Source organism: Zonotrichia albicollis, chromosome 6 (genome assembly GCF_047830755.1).
Source record: "Zonotrichia albicollis isolate bZonAlb1 chromosome 6, bZonAlb1.hap1, whole genome shotgun sequence".
NCBI classification, from domain to species: domain Eukaryota; kingdom Metazoa; phylum Chordata; class Aves; order Passeriformes; family Passerellidae; genus Zonotrichia; species Zonotrichia albicollis.
In genome coordinates, this window is record NC_133824.1 from 10081336 (window position 1) to 10098834 (window position 17499).

General features: G+C 35.5%; 1 protein-coding gene across 3 annotated transcripts in view; it reads left to right on the forward strand.

The window, feature by feature from the left end:
• RPS6KA5 (ribosomal protein S6 kinase A5) overlaps positions 1-16824 on the forward strand; it is a 66395-nt gene extending 49571 nt beyond the window's left edge. For all 3 annotated transcript variants that reach the window (XM_074542470.1, XM_014264486.3, XM_014264487.3), the window contains 9 exons: positions 309-470; positions 1718-1843; positions 2592-2725; positions 5839-5932; positions 8170-8340; positions 11698-11889; positions 12490-12649; positions 13621-13784; positions 14745-16824. In XM_074542470.1, the coding sequence (XP_074398571.1) occupies positions 309-470; positions 1718-1843; positions 2592-2725; positions 5839-5932; positions 8170-8340; positions 11698-11889; positions 12490-12649; positions 13621-13784; positions 14745-14984 (1443 nt within the window). In that variant the 3' untranslated portion in view covers positions 14985-16824. The remainder of the gene's footprint in view (positions 1-308; positions 471-1717; positions 1844-2591; positions 2726-5838; positions 5933-8169; positions 8341-11697; positions 11890-12489; positions 12650-13620; positions 13785-14744) is intronic.
• Positions 16825-17499: the final 675 nt, after the last annotated feature.

Sequence of the window (17499 nt, forward strand, 5' to 3'; positions counted from 1 at the left end):
GCGTTGTGGCTAATGAAAATATAAATATTGCTTATTCTGAAATAGAGGCAGAAATTCAGGGGCCATCACGCTAATTGTTTGGCACATCTCCACTGTTAAATTATGTTGAATTTCTTTTTGGATTCTGTCTGCATACTAAGAGCTTTGACTTTAACTAAACAAATTAGTAGAGCATAATTTGAATGTTTTTAATCAGCCTGTGGAAAATGGCAAAGGGAGTTAGACTGTGTTGTGACAAGACTTTCTTTCCAATATCGTTCTGTAAAATTTTCATTTAATTAAATTTATTTTCCTATTTTTTTGTTTAGAATATGAATTGGGAGGACTTAGCTGCCAAAAAAATACCAGCTCCATTTAAACCAGTAATCAGAGATGAATTGGATGTCAGTAATTTTGCAGAAGAGTTTACAGAAATGGATCCAACATACTCTCCTGCAGCAACCCCTCAGACTTCTGAAAGAATATTTCAGGTATTTTCAAAACTCAGGTTTTTAAAGAAAATTATTTTAAATTATTTTTGAACAATTCCTAATGTATAAATAGCTTTTTTTTCACCTCCTGCCTATTAAGTTTTTGGAATTAATTGTGTGCCTTCTAATCCCAGTTCTCAGGGCTTTTTGCTCAATAATTGCAAAATGAGAAAGGTGGAAACAGTCCTACTGCAAATATGAAATTCCTTGTTTCTCCATTCCCAGCTGAATGTCCTGCTTGTTGGACTAAAGTCAGTCTGTTCTTTTCTGATTTTCCATACATTGAGTCTTGTCATCTTGACTCCATCAGCCTGAGCTGCCAGCTTTGACCAGACCAATTTAGTTCACCCATTTCCACATTATGTGCTAGTCGAAGTAATCTTTTGGAAAGTCGGAGCTGACATTCCACGTTTTGTAGGAGCGCTGTAGTTACTCAGCTGGTGTTTCCAGATGAGTACAAAGCTTTCCTTACTGTTGCTTCTGTGCTATTAAAGAGTGATCCCTTCTTGACTACACAGTCTGAGTGTCAAATGGGCAGAAACAGCTCATGTGCAACCAACTTGGTACCAAAACTGCAGAGGTGAACAGCAGTTTGGATTGCCTTCTCTTTCCCCTTGTTGCGCTTTGTTGGTTTTTGTCTGTTTTTGAGCAGCTTAATCCTCAGGGTAGAGGAATGTAGTGTCATATTTTGGATCTTGTTAGATTCACAGTGACTGTAGCAAGCGGGTTATTTGTGTCTTAATAACATCTGATTCACCCTGCAGTGGTAGTCACAGCTGTTATTATGATACTCAAACTGGGCACATCATTGCCCACACACATTGATATAAATTTTATCCATTTAAAATTGTTCGATGCTTACATCACAATACAAACTATTTCATGCCTCTTCATGCCTTAACTTTAAGGTGTCATTGGAGGCTGGCTAGTTTGAAGTCCAAGCCTTTATCACTATTGTAAAGCAATTGTAGCTGAGCCAGATTAACATTAATTAGAATTCTTGTAGTATTATTGTTCTGTCTCTAACTGTGGAGGATCATATAACTAATTCCAGGAAGATGCCTATTCATATTGAACAGAGTAACCTATTCATATTGAACAGAGTAAGTCACAATTTCTCTATTATGATACAAAAATTCTGATTTATTGAAAAATTCTTCTGAATCTTCTGTTGTTTCATATGTGTTATGGTAGTTTATGTGCAACAGTATCAAGCTGTACCCTTCTCTGATGTTTTAATTTCATAGGGATATTCTTTCGTTGCACCATCTATTTTGTTTAAACGCAATGCAGCTACAGTAGATCCCTTCCAGTTTTATGTGGGGGATGAGAGACCTGGAATGACAACTATTGCCAGAAGTGCTATGTTGAAGGTAATTATAATATCAAGACTTAAATTAATTTGGTTAAATTAAAACTGTGTGTAACTTCCCAAGCAGCAATCATAAGCTAGGCTATGGATTACAAAATAGTCATCATTCATTTATTAACTCTCTGTAATGGCTTCTCAGATGATTGAAGCATCTGATGATCCATCACATCTTGCATGTGATACTATTAAGAAATGGTTGAAATTTAATCTGAAAAATGAGATGATTGTCTAGTTTTCCAGAAGTATAGTAGCAATAATAATAATATTAATAATAATAATGACTCCTGATAGTTCTTATTCAGCTAAACACTGTAAATATTTCTGAAGCTACTTTGTTATATAATAATTCCATCTATGTTATATTTACCCAAAAGAGCATATAGTTGTGTGAAGCTTTATAAGAGCACATGCTATTGTGATGTCATCAAATGAGCACATGGTTTTGTGGATAAATGTATCTATGACCACCTTTGATCCTGTTTGTCTGAATATTTTGTATCTTCAATTGTTATAGTAGTAATGATTTATTTAGTGATTGTTTGTTTAATGTAACGTAAGCTTTACTCTTTGATTGTTAGAATAATGTTTATGCATTTTATTCAGTAAAATTTGATTATATTTTAATAAAAAGAGAGCTCTTTTGCAGTTTTAAATATAGATGAAAAATTCTCATGAAATTTTACTCTTTGTCTTTGACTGTGTATACTAAAAGTATTCTGCAAAACTAAATACAGACAGTTTCCTAACAGGACTCTCCATTTTATCATCATTATGAACTGGATCTGAAAGAGAAACCATTGGGAGAAGGAAGTTTTTCCATTTGTCGAAAATGCTTACACAAGAAAACTAGCCAAGAGTATGCAGTAAAAATAATTAGCAAAAGGTATAAATATTCTATAAGACAATAAAAATATTTTCTTTGCTTATTGTCGCCCATGGAGTACAATAATGTTCACTACATTTTTGGAAGTGGAAAAGTAGCTTTAAAATTATTTCCTGTTCTTTGAATCTACAGAAACTTATTGTAACCTTTTGACCTGTAAAAGATTGAGAGTCTTTTGAAATAAAATGTTTTTCTAGTTGGGACACAAGAAGAAACCTAGAGAGTACTTTTGTGGTTCCTAGTTGTATTCTATCATTATTTCCCCTAATTTTGCTCCTAACGAATAAAGGCATGAGGCTCTTTTATCTTGACACTTAGGTGAACTGAATGTAGGCCTAAGCTAGCTCCCTCTCTTTAGCAGCCCAACTGATTGCCTAGGATACTGCTTTTAGGAATAGTCTGCAGTGTGGGTTGCCTCAGATCTAAGTGTGTGTATGTGTATAAAATGGAATTAGACTATGGAATTGCAAGTTGTATCTTGTTTCCTGGATGTTCTGAAGAGAACACCACAATGGAAGCAGCTGACTTGCTTTGTACACGGGTACCATCTGGTTCTCTTCCAGAATGGATTTCTCTGTGAGTTTCTGCTCAGAGAAGAATAAAGATAAGGGATTCTTTGAGTAGCAGATGGATTTTTGCCTTCATTTTGCAGAGTTCATTAGTAAGTGCATCCCTAGTGTGTTGCAGAATGCTGGCAGGAGGGTAGAAATGTTCTGCTGTCAGAGTGATAGTTCACTGATCTCTTGCCCAAGACATTTGGCTGTACCTCTGTTTTTCCAGACTCTAGAAGAAGCTGTCTGCCAGACCAAAGTGTCTGTCATTTCATCATATGCTTTTTGAATAGGACAAGTTCAAGAACAAGAAGCTGAAGTGTAGGTGTCTGAGTTAGTTTTCTGGAGTCTGCTGAATTAATGGAAGCCTGCTTAAAACTGTCTTGCACTAGAAGTGGGATTCAGTAACTTAAACATAGACATCTACATAGGGCCATTTTAGCATCTGTTGGTGTCTTCTCTGTCCTCTGGTTCCCATCAGTCTTGTGACTGCTACCTTTTTGTAGATGTCTTCATGGCTGATGTCATCTTCCAGGCTCTTCTTCCTATGCTTAGGCCACTGAATCCTACTCTAGGTATGTATGTTACAGTGAACTAGTTCACCCTATAAGATGCATTCATGGGAATTTCACTCATTATGATGAGACCCTAAGTGGTGTGTGGTAGACACCTACATTGGGTACTTTAGTGTGGAGATCTCTTCCATGTGTCTACACTCAGAAGTTTTTTTCTGTGGTACTAGCAGAACTGTAGGTTAGTGCTCCCATCTAATTTTGACATAATGTGCATTTTGTTTCTGGATAACTGAGCAGACCAGTATTGACTTTTCCCCTGAGACTTAAGTTCTAGAAATTATGTCCCTGAATTATATTACTCATGAGGGTTTTTTTTTCTCTTTCTCCTTCATCTTGGTGGCTCAGGCTAAATGAAGCTAAAATCTCAGTATACAGAGATTTATGAAATTTTTTTTAGGATTGCAGGGTGTGAGCAGACTCAGCATGTTTGTACAGTATTTAGAGTTAGCAGTAAACCCACACTCTGAACAGTTGGCCAAAACCCAACTCGAATTAGAATCTTTAAGTAATATTGCTCTGAGGATCATGCCACTAAATCTTACTAAAAGGAAAAGGATAATAAATTTATAGGAACTTCTTTGCCTTAAAGTCAGTCTTTCACTCCTACCGGGCAAACGTGCCCAAAAAGGGAAAGGGAATCTTACATCTAGGGAAACCTTTTCATGATACTTGAGGTGAAAGCTCAGGTGCACAGTTCCTCTGCCTTTTTAATAGTGCTGGACCTATTAATAGCCCCCAGCCAACATTTTTAGGTTTCTCTGTATGTCTGACCACTGAAACAAAGTAAACTTGCTTGAGTCACTGTTTCAGAGCTTCCCATTTGTTTCTCTCAAGGTTGTTTACAATCTGAGATGGTAACTATTTACAGAGGGGAAATATTCAGAAAAGTCCGCATACAAATTTCAAAGATTTGTGCTCATGATGCTGAATCTTTTTCATCTGTTTCCAAGCTCTGCTTCCTTCTTATAGTAGTTTAGGGGGAAAGACTGTGAGTAAGGTTTTTTAATTCCTTAAGGGACTAGAAGTCACTTTCAGTTAAAAAATTTCAGAAGCAGAGATGCAGGTGGAACAGCTTAGTTTACTGGTTGACTATATGAAGCCTAGAGAAATACAGAATTCTCTTGCACAGAATTCTCACTGTAGTTCTCATTCTAATTAGGAAAAAAAAGCAACCAGAAATAAAGAAAATATGTGGTGAAAGATTCTCTCTTAGAGAATCTTCTCTCTGTTGCCTGTAAAGCCATTCTCTAGATCATTACAGGATTTGCCTTTCTCAGAGAGAGTTTTGGCAGAAATTTTCAGGTATTATTTGCCAAAAGTAAATCAGTATATTTAACTAGCAGAAAAAAACGTTCTGCTCTGTCACCATTTATGTAGTTTTTATAACACTCACCATTTTCACTTTTTATGGCTATAGATTTCAGTTCTTGAAAGGGAATTTATGCAATGAGTTTTCTCTGGAAATAGTCTCTTATCTTTTCCATTTCAGATTTTTACAATGCTCTGTTTAGGGGTTTTTTTGAATAACACATTTCATATATAGATGATGTTACTCTTTTTCTAGTAAAGTTCATAGTTTCTATATCATTCTGGAAGTATTTGTCCCCATTAAGAATGGAAAAAAGATTGGGCCAAGATAAAGGTGAACTAACAAATATTGGTAGTAAAAGAGGTGAAGTCAAATTGCTCTGGACTAAAGGGCATGGTTTGTTTTAGATTGAAACTATTCTGTATCACATCAGCTTTTGCTGTAGGAAGTTGCAGTTGCATAAAAAACATTGTTTGAATTGGGTGTGGGTTTTTTAATGGACTAAATTGCAGGGTTATGAGGAGAGGTTTTTCTCCACTTAATTTTATTATGCACTTAATTGTGTTCAAGTGGTTGTAATAGTAAAAAAATACGGATTGCAAACAGTTAAAAAATAACACTTGGAATGTGCAATTTGCTCAGTAAAATTGGTACAAGATGACTGCTCAATTTTTCCAGAATGGAAGCCAACACCCAGAGAGAAATAACAGCTCTGAGGCTCTGCGAGGGACATCCGAATGTAGTGAAGTTACATGAGGTTTTTCATGACCAGGTATTTTGAAGAATCAACACCTACCAAATGTACTGCCATATGTTTTCCAAGAGCTTTTTGGACTTAAGCATTCTGTAACTGTTGAGACAACTTTTTTCCTAGGGCTTTTGTCTAGTCAGTATAGAAAATGAAGCAGAAATTGTGCATTCTAACAATCTTGCAGTTACTCTAGCAAATCAAAACATTATGTGAAAAAATTAGAGGCTTGAATTCTGTTCATTGTTCTGTTTTGTTTTTGTTTGCCATCATACAATGTGTTCATGGCCCAATTTCTGTATCTATGATACTGAAATGTGTTATCACCTTCCCCCAGAATCATTATAAATCTTACAACAGTATTTGTGAATTAATTTAGAAATGTTGTATATGAAGATTATATATCTAGTATCTTTTCCTACACATTAGTAACTTAATGGAGATAACCAAATAACTTGCCAGATTACCAAACGCTAAAGTAGAGCTTCTATTTGAAAACCCATTAGGATCAGTTTACTTAGATACCTTAACTGTCTTTTTCCTTTAATGGAATACAGACTCTACAGCATGGAATAAACAATAATTTGATTTGAATTGGAAGCTGGCCCTGATTTGAGCTAGGGTTTTGGACCAGATGTCCTGTACAGCTCCCTTCCAACCTAGACTACTCTGTTGTTCTGTGTTGGTCTATAGATTTTGTAGTGGAACAAGTGGTCTCTTGCCTCTCCACATATCCCACTCTGTCTCCCTCCTGCTATTTGTACTGGGACCAGCAGAGAGCTCATGTAGAGCACCTCAGAATTTACTGAGAGGATACAGTGTCTGTACTGTAATTTTTAATGACCCTTTTTTTACATATATGCAGAGTATGAGTGTACCTGTGTAGAACAGGACATTTCTTTCAGTTTCCTTTGAGTAAAATGAATATTCTAAATCTAAAAAAATGGTTCTCCAGACTGCTGTGCCACTGAATAGACTGCTCTCAACCAAGCAACCCACTGTATTTTTAGCTACTTCTGGTAGCTCTCAGACTGTACCTTTCAGATTACTTGTGCACAATATTCTGAAGACCAAAACTGGAAGGAATTTTCTAGTTTTGACCTTTCTGCAGTTTGTCTTAATAAAAAGAAGTTTCAGTTTTTAACTTGCTCTGATATCAGTCTGTTCAAATTCCATATTAGTATTCCAACCATATAATATTGGGCTGCAGTCTGTTGGTGAGCCAGAAGTTTTCTGTGAGTTTTTCTGAAGTTTTTCTAGTGAAAAAAGTCTTTTTATCCTTTTTAACTTCCCTGTCAGATATTCCCAAGGCATAAAGAAAATTTGCAGGAGAGGAGATCATTCAAGCACTACTGTATACCTTGGTTGTTCTAAGAAGTGTTACTTTTTCCTGTCCACATAGCTCTGCTTCTGTTCTTTGGTATATATAGTGTGCACCTTCTTGACTATTGCTTTGAATTCCATTTTTTGGCCACTTCCCAGAACTTTTTTGCTGTGCTTGCAAATACTACTTTTGTTACTGTCATTCAGGGGAGGGAAGGGCTAGAAGCCATGCATGCCTACATCCATTGCCTTTTGAGAATGCTGACTTTACTTCCTTGTTCTGAGAAGTCTGCTGTTTGTTTAATGGCAAGATATTTGAATTGCAGTTGAGTGTGTGCCAAGGTTGTCTAAGCCCCTGCTTATTTATTGCCTTCTAAAAACTCATTGCTTTTTTAATTTAAAAAATGCTCTTTAAATTTTGGGAAGATATCTATTGTAATTCTAATGATGGGGTACTTTTGGCTACTACTCTGTAGGGGATAAAATCACAAGTTCTAGATAATTTTTTATTTCCGAGGTTAAGTTTCAGGGTGCTTTTAAAGGATTTTGTAACGTTTATGTCCTTAGGCATTTTAATAGATACATATCTTTATATCAGAACAGGCTTAAGCAGCAAAAGTTTCGCTTTTTCCAGCTTTATTGTTAAACTAAGTAAAGCTTTTTCATCTCCCTACAGACGTGAACATTTAGCTGATGGCATTGCATTTTTGTTAATAAATATGGGTGCACATGGGAACACATTATTCTTCAGTCTCAACAAGACTGATGGGAAAAATGCCATCTGAGATTTGGTGCTTTTTTTTTTGTCTTCCAAATTACTACAAGCAGCAGTGCTATTTCTTCAAACATTGAGAACCTGTCAGAATGGCACCTAACTCCTGAGTGAATGTTGGTTTGGAATGTTAAATTTCTAACATGCTGTATTTTTACTGTTTCAGCTTCACACATTCCTGGTAATGGAATTGCTGAAGGGAGGAGAATTGCTTGAACGTATTCAGAAGAAGAAACATTTTAGTGAGACGGAAGCCAGTCACATTATGCGCAGACTTGTTTCAGCAGTGAGCCATATGCATGATGTGGGAGTAGTCCACAGAGATCTGAAACCTGAGGTATAGTGACTTGTGTGTGTATATATATATATATATATATATATATATATGTTTAGACAATAAGTTATTAAATGTCTAGAATGTGATGTGTCTCTGTTTCTCCAGCCTTTGTTACAGAGTTTTCTACTTCTGTATTTTTAATTAAATGTTACCACTTTTACTTAACAAATTCTGTAGATATTTTTCTCTTCATAGGTAAAAGTAACTGTAAGCAATCTCTACTCTTAACTTGTTCAAAAACATTCTTTGCCTGTATGGGGACATTTTTCCCTAGCATGTATTTATTGTGTGAAACAGTTCATAAGCAGAGCTAGGTTGCTTGGGTATTTTGCCTGTACATTTCCATCTTCTGTTTGATCATAATTTCCTTAGTAGGGCTTCTTTTCCTTGAAAAGAAGAGAGATTGTGATGTCAGTTCAGTGAGTTCAGTAGTTTCCCAAAAGAAACAATTTATTAATATCTGTTTTTCAGTAACTGTTTTCTGATATTTTTGTTGTGCAGCAGCATCATGGCTTCTAGACCATTCACTTTACTATTATAAGATTGACCACTGACTTTGTTCTGCTTCCTGGAGTCAGTGTTTTCTTGGGTGCTTTTGCCAGCAATGGGTTGGGATGTATGTTTTCTCAGCCTGAAAATAGTGTAGATTAATGTTGGTTCATCCAGTAAGGATGTTTATTGTAGGGTGATGACAGCCATCATACCCCAGGAAATAGCTGTTCCTTTTGTAGCTGGAGTTAAAAAATAATCCACCATTCCTACTGATGTTTTGTCTTACTGTAACATACTTTCTGTGATATGAAAGATTTGGTATTTTATAATAATTCCAATTCAACTGGTAAAGAAGTCTTCTAGGTGTTGCTAGTTGTTTATGAAAGCCAATCCAAAGTGTATGAGTTTGAAAGAAGTTTGGGCTCCTGTTGTAAGTAAACAGTTAAAGAGGGACTATTTTGAAATTCTAATGTGTGAGTTGGAAAAATCATCAGAGAAACTTTTTCCAAGAGTCACATCACCAGGGTAAGAAAACCATTTTTGAAACAAGTAGTAATTAAAAGGATGAAACCAACCCCACTTTCTCTCTTCTATTCTTATCATCTTAGTCTTAATTCCACTTTGAATGTAAGGCACAATGAAGCAAAGCTTCAGCTGTAAGGTAAATTAGGCAGTCTTCAATTCTACATTATGTTCAAGAACAGAAGTCTGGGAAGTCAAGTAATGAAGGGTTAGCAAACAGCTTGCAGAATCCATTGCCTCCACAAAGCTGGACTTAAGCTGCTTGTCTCCTTCCTGCCTGTGTTGAAAGTTACTATTTTAGGTTCTGACATGAACTTAGTATGGGATATGCAAGTTTCCCAGTATAGATATGGTTAGTGCATTTCTCTGTAAAAAGATATATAGGAAATTCTTCTTGCTTTTCTTAAAAGTCCAGTCAGACTTTTTTGCTGCTCAGCTTTGCAATCTAATGTGCTACTGATAATTATTTTTTTTAAAGTATGGCTGGTTAAATGTAACTGAGATTTTGAATTTCATGGACTGGAAGACTTCTGTTTATCAGTACTAATTAGATCACATATGTTGGTCTACAAAACAGAGGAAAAGTACTGGGTAGAAAATAGAGAATTCATAGGAGTAAAGAGTTTGTGTAGCACATGTGACCATATTTGGAGCTTCTCAGTAGAGGATTTGAGGACTGTTTCTGTGATCATTGATCTGTGAACTGAGTTCTGAAGGTATTACAAGAAAACATAAAAAGTGTGTGAGAATGTTGTTTATATATCTTAAAATAAATGTGAAATATAGCTGTAAATGTTTGGGGGATGGGAGAGTTCTGAAACACACTTTATTTGCCTCATTAACAGAAATACCTGAACCCAGTGTAGGATACTTGGACTGTACCATTCTTTCCATGCATAACCAATTTAATTTTTATCATAGGAAAGGTCTTTTTAAACCAATGTTATTAATTCCTTATTTACTTGTAGACTATATAACATCACCATAGAAAAAAGGCTATTGTATTAATCACTTATCCTTGTATGAATATTTTTGCTGAAATAAGGCTCTCTGTAGATCCATTTACACAACAATTGAAAACTGACTTCTCTGAATGTGCATTGAACTATATCAGCAGTACAGAAAGCAAAAATACTAAAATACTGTTTTGTAGCAGCTATTTTCTTTTGTCCTTAATGAATGGTCTCAGGTTCTCCTTATTGATCTGCTGGCAGTCTAGCACAATCATTTTTACCCTTGTTAATGAGTTTGAAATTAATTACTTTGTGTGACTCATTCACCTTTTGTATTACAAGGTTAGATAAGACTATAGGATTTCTAATACTGCGATTTTTTCTAGCATTCATAAATTGAGCAATAAGACAGTAGCAAAATGATGCTCTTCTCTCAGAAGATGAAGGGAAGAGTAGAATTAGCTTATGATTCATCTTGGCCTCAGTTTTTCTGTGACTTAGCTTCCCTCTTGTATCTTTCTTGGCAAATACAAATACTCAGGGCAGAAAAAAGAAGCAGATTGCCTTATATTTTCCAAACTGATAACAGCTTGTCTGTCCTCAAGTCCAAAGTGCCACATTCCAGTGTGCAAAGCTGGAATTCTCAGGGACTACTGTACTAATGTCTCTGCCTTGGTGTGAGGAGTAAGTTTGTGGTGGGACTGGTACCTTCAGAGCTTGAATGCTGTCGGTCCCAGGTTTCTGTCAGAACGCATATCCATCCATACTGGCTTTGCCACCCATGCCAGACAGCTCTCAGTGAAACCTCTGAGCTGTTGGTGCACTTGTTAGCACCTTTTCATACCAAGGTGCACCTTTTTATCACCATCCTCCTCTTTCAAATGACTCTCATGCATTGTTGTCCTCATGGCAATGCTGTGGTACCACTTGAGTACCAAAAACTGTTCGGTCACAAGACAGAAGGAGCAGTGGGAATCCCCTACACAAGAAAGCTGTTGTTTACAACATGCCAAAAGGAAGTGGAAGCTTAAGAAAATTTGCTTTTGTCTGAGGAAGAAGGCAGTTCTCCCATCTCCAAACATGTTGATGTCTTGGGGTTTTTTTCTTGTCAAAGTTCCCAGAATTCTCTTCTCTGCTGTTCTGTGCCACGTATCCATTTTCATTAGTAATCTCAGAACTGCCCTGACTTGCAGATATGCAGGGGCAGGTAAGCATGTCACATTTCTTACAATCCAGAATATTGTTATTTCTGTTTTTCTCTTCCCTCAGTGTCTCGCAGTTCACCTTTCCTCTAGATAATGGAAAATTTTCTGAAGTGATAGGTGAAGCAAAATAATTTTAATCAGTTTTGTACCCGGTGCTAATATTGATTTTTGTCTTTGCTTTTCAGAATTTACTATTTACAGATGAAACTGATAATTCAGAAATAAAAATAATTGATTTTGGCTTTGCTCGTTTAAAACCACCTGATAATCAGCCTCTTAAGACTCCGTGTTTTACCCTTCATTATGCTGCCCCAGAGCTCTTGAATCACAATGGTTATGATGAGTCTTGTGATCTGTGGAGTTTGGGGGTCATTTTGGTGAGTGATTGAGGTTTTTAACTATAATTTTATTGCATGTATTTCTTTTTTGTTAAAATGCAAGGGACTTGAGATGATTTCATACATAAATTGGTACATGCTGAATTCAAGGGAGGTGAAAGTACTACTGCACAAATAATATGTTCCAAAGACAGATCTTTTCCAGGAGCAGAATTTTTTTTAGCAAATAGGAAATAAAATTTAGCATTTTTGGGAATGGAAAAATTACTTGATACAGCCAGCTTCTCAAAAAGATATATGCTTCTTAGGGGATTTTACAGGCATCCATATAATCTTCTGACACTTTCAATTCAAAGAAGGAATCAACCTGTATTCTGATCTACAGAAAATTAGTTTCATTTGATATAAATGGGGTAGAAATATATTTTGTTCACGGCTTCCTGGAATAGATGAATGTTTTTTCTAACAAGGACTCCAGAGAAAGTCTTTTATATTTAAATACTCGATAGCCTTAAAGTTAGTTTAGGCCAAGTTTTATTGTGTAGCATTGGTGATGCAAACAACAGCCCTTCATATTTAACAGCAGAGTTGCCTATAAATACCCTGTGTTTCCTAAGGCTGCTTTTGTTCTTGTGGCAGTACACAATGCTGTCAGGGCAGGTACCATTTCAGTCTCAAGACAGAAGTTTAACATGTACCAGTGCGTTGGAAATTATGAAGAAAATAAAAAAAGGAGAATTTTCCTTTGAAGGAGAGGCTTGGAAAAATGTTTCTGAAGAGGCTAAAGAGCTAATTCGTGGTATGTATTTAAAGTATTTAAGGTACATTATGTTTTTATTTAAAAAGTAGGATTTGGAGAACCAAATTCTACAATATCTGGATGCTCTAAAGTGTCTCACCTGACAGAGCAATATGCACAGCTTGAGCTGTGTACTGACCTCTGATAAAAGCATTGAGTGGCCATGGACATATCAGAATGGATTACAAATTGCTTGTACACCTAGCAGAGTTTTCTAATGTGGTAAGATGCTGATGAGGTTAGTGGGATTACAAGGAACTGAAGAGCTTCAGAAAAAGTGAACTCACTCTTATAACATGTTTAAAAGCAGAGTTTTTTATTATGTTGTTTTTGCTTTTCTAAAAAACCAAAACAGCTTATGAGATAGATAAAAGTCTTAAAAGCTGAGCTTTTGTAGAGAATGAATTTATTACTATTTCTTTTCTGTTGGCTATTTTTTAATTCATGTACAAAGACTACTTACTGTATTTCTGAGCTACTTCATTGACCATTGCTGTGCTTTGGTTCCCTTAAGCTTTAGAGCATCTAATTATGTTTTCATCATGAGCTAGACACCTACTGAATTTCTGTAGAAGCTGATTTGTAAGGAATTTTTCTGCCAAAAATGTAGGGATTTCCAGATTCAGTCTTGAGTCAATTATGCAGGGAACCTGAGGCTTACTCTTTTGAACTTTATCCTAGACCCGTTATAAGTGAAGAAATAATTTGGTAGTTCTGAGTTTCTGTGAAGAGATATGTGAGTTATCAAACAGTTAAATACAATTTTTTGCCTTTAAGATTTTTCTGGAGAGGATGATAGCATAACATTGTGTAAGCCTTATCTAGGATAAATATTGGCATATCTAGGATAAATATTGACATTAGTTACTTATCAGAGCAATGCATGACATTTTATTAAGAAATATTTGCATTTTCTATTGACCAAAGATAAATAGCTGACAGTTTCAAAGAATGTAATGTGTTTCTATTAGGACTTCTCACAGTGGATCCAAACAAAAGGATTAAAATGTCCAGCCTGAGATACAACGAGTGGCTTCAGGATGGCAGCCAGCTCTCATCCAACCCTCTAATGACACCTGATAACTTGGGCTCTTCAGGAGCTGCAGTGCACACATATGTCAAAGCCACTTTCCATGTGAGTTCTGAGAAATTGTTTGTCATGTGCTATGTTTTGTAATGTGTCATCTGGATTTGTGTGTTTTCTCTTAACAACTGTACATATCTCTCCTTATAATTCAGTATATCCTTATAGCTTGATTTTTGTTTTCCTCAATAACATTTCCTCATAACATCTCTGATGGAGTACACAAAAATAGGAATGATGAAGCAAGCATAAATTTCTTGGAGGCATTTATTTTTATGAGGATTTGGACATGGAGTGCTGTTCTGGAAACAGCAATTAAAAGTATTCTATGTCCTAGAGAAATCTATTAAAAGGTCTTCAAACTTTTATTTAAATAAAACCAAAATTTTATATTTAACCTAAGTAACGGTTTGACATTTGCCCTTAGGGTTACTAAAGTGAGGTAGAATTTCTGGAATTTATGTAGTTCATGTTTTTTGTATTATGGGTGCATGTTTAGTGGACTTGCTTGTCTGCTATTGTATATTTAATAAAATCATTTGAACTGCAACTGTATTTTACAAACATGATATTGATTCTCATGATACCCTCTACAGAGAATAAATCAAAATTGAGCAGATCTATGCTGAAATGCTTGTGAGTGCTTTTTAGGAAGGAGAGAAGAACAAAGTAATTGTTTCTTAGAGAGATCCTGACAAGCAACATGATTTGGGCTGAAAGAAAAATTGTAATTTAGCAGTCCTCTCTGAAAATGTAGTGTTAAATAGGTTATGGCTAAGTAAAAAATACTTCTAAACTAAAAAGAACAAGGAGAGGAAGATGCCAATCAATAAGGTTATGTTTTGGCTCTTATGTACCTGTAAAGGCTGGTAAAGTCATTGTTACAGCTACAATAGGAATTAGTCAGAAAATTACATTTTATCTTGTGATGTACCATGGACCATTCACAGTAAGTGATAAAATGTGTTAAATATCTTGAAAAACTTAGAATTGCCTTTTATTTTGAAACAGGCCTTTAACAAGTACAAAAGGGAAGGATTTTGTCTCCAGAATGTGGACAAGGCACCTCTTGCAAAAAGAAGGAAAATGAAAAAAACAAGTACAAGCACAGAGACACGTAGCAGCTCCAGTGAAAGTTCCCATTCTTCTTCCTCTCATTCTCATGGTAAAACTACTCCCACAAAGACATTGCAGCCCACAAACCCTACAGACAGCAATAACCCAGAAACCATCTTCCAGTTCTCCGACTGAGCAGCAGAATGTCCCGTCTCGAGGAGCTAAATGGTTACAGACTTGGCAGTACCTGTATTGTCTTCTCCTGCCCTTCCTCCTGTGGCTTACAGGCTGCCACAGGAAGACTTCTGTTGCTTTAGAAATGTATTTTAGTCATACCTTTTTAGCTCTGTATTTCCATACATTTCCTTCTAGCGTTGTATGGTATCACTGGATATAGTGTAATACTGTTATACAGCCAACATTGCATTCTCTGAGGGCTACCTTACTGGTGTGCAGCCAAGCTCCAGGTAAGTGGCTGTGCTGCTCATGGTACTGCTTGGAAGAAGACTGTTCCTCAGTGTCACAATCTTCCTCCCAGTTCCTTCCCTACTGCTCAAAGAACGGAAAGCTCTGTAACATCTGTACAACTTCGGGATCTTCTGCTCCTACCCAGCTCTGTGAAGAATATTGTAGAATTTGATTCTTCATGCATGTAAACAATCATTGGTACAATGCACCAAAGCAGTGTAGTACTCTAAAGCCTTTTAAATTTATGGTTATGATCTGTCCCATTTATTTGAATTTTAAGATCAAAATGAAGCACTATGGAACTCCTACTTTGTTTAAAAATATCTTGTTCTAAACAACTGAGAATAGAAGTCTTAGATTTTTTTTTTTAATTTATTTATTTTTTTAAACACTTCTAGGGTAAAAGATATCTGATAAGGTGATATGTCTATTACTGTGATACAAGAACTTTTATTTTTTGAAGTTATTAGCTTCTAAAAGATTTTAAAGATTCTAAAATGTAATGCTATAAGAGAAAATTAAATTTCATATTTGATTCTTTGGAAAATGGCCACATGTTAAAATACCTATTTCAAGATTTAATTATAATTTATATTTTCTTTTTATAATTACACAATAATTTAAAAATACTGAGATTTTTTTAAAGATGAGAAAACTCCAGTTTCAGCATTTGTTATTATAGGGTCCATAAAAATGCATACCGAGTTATTTGAATTTTGCATTTTGCAAATATGGCAGTCTAACAGTGACTGTAAAATATTAGAATATATATGTTTTATTTTTTTGCACTTTATAACATCCAAAGGAGATGTTTTGGAATAAAGTGCACTCAGATCTCTCTTCCTACAAGGTGCTGAGCACTGTTTTATGGGCTGAATGACTTGAAATCCACCATATTTGGTGGTTGTGGTCATAGTGAAGGAGAATTCTGTACTTTGCAGGAGTGAATCCCTGTATATTACCCACTGTTTTCATTCCTTACTGTAAAATGCAAAGCTCTTTCTATCTTGCTTTTACATTGTATATAACAAATACTAGACCTGGGCACCTTGTGTAGTGTAGATGTTAACAACTTATGCACTGGGAATACTAAAGGGAAATTATATTGAACACTGTGCTTCACGACTTGTTCACTGTGGTGTTCTACAGTGAAGTATTTCCTACTGTGATAGTATAGTATGTACATAACTGTTTGGAATCATAAATGTGACTTAGAGAAACATCAGCATAAATTTTAAATCAGTATATTTTATAAATTTGTGGAGAGCTCTTTTATAGCTTGTATTCTCAATGACTAGGGGTAACTTAAGTGCTAAACATGACTCCAGTTTTGCAAATACTTACGTGTGTAAGTTTCCACTGAAGTCAGAGAGGCTCCTTGTCATATGCCTAAATTTGTGTGATGGAAGACTAATTGACTAGAGGATTTTGTTAACAGCTGTCTCTATCCTAAAGTAACCTTAATCCAAACCCTATGCAAAAAAAAAAAAGGTTATAGAAATTGTTTATATCAGTGGTTTTATTTATAGAATTATATCATATATCAGTATTGACAAATACAATAAATCCATGTTTACAGGGATTGTGTGTATCAAAACATGGCTTTGAAGCCCAACATGTTTGTTCTGTGTTTCTTTAATATTAATAATGGCATTCTGAGGTTTTGGAATTGCTCATGTGAAATAGTTTACTACTTTCTTGATGTGAATGTCAACAGTAATTGCAGCATTAATTTCAGGTTGATGTGAATATTGAGATTTGCACTGTTTATGTAGAAGTAGTATATTTAAAGATCAGTCTATGTGCTAATAACACAACCAGTTTTAAGTGGCCTATGTTAAAGTATTGAAAAATAATTGTCAGTGTAATATATTCAGGTTTGCTTTCTGAATGCTCTCTTTGGAAGTAATCTCAATAGTGAACATGGCTCATTTGTAAAAGAATACTTTTTCTCTCCCAAATAAACTTGCTGTAAATACAACAAACAATCCACCATTAATACTCATTATGCAGACAGTATAAGTGAATTGGGAGATTGGAGAACAGGTTGTTTATCAAGTTTGCACTTTGAGGAGTTTGTGGAACTTGTCTTCAGGATGAGGACAACAAAAAGCAATTTCAGTCTGATTTCATTTAAGTGTAATAAACTGTTGGATACCAGGTGGATTTGGAATATTGTGACCCAGCTGAAAGAACTTAAACGTTAGGAACTCAGGATGTTAGGAAATGTTGTTTCCCTGTT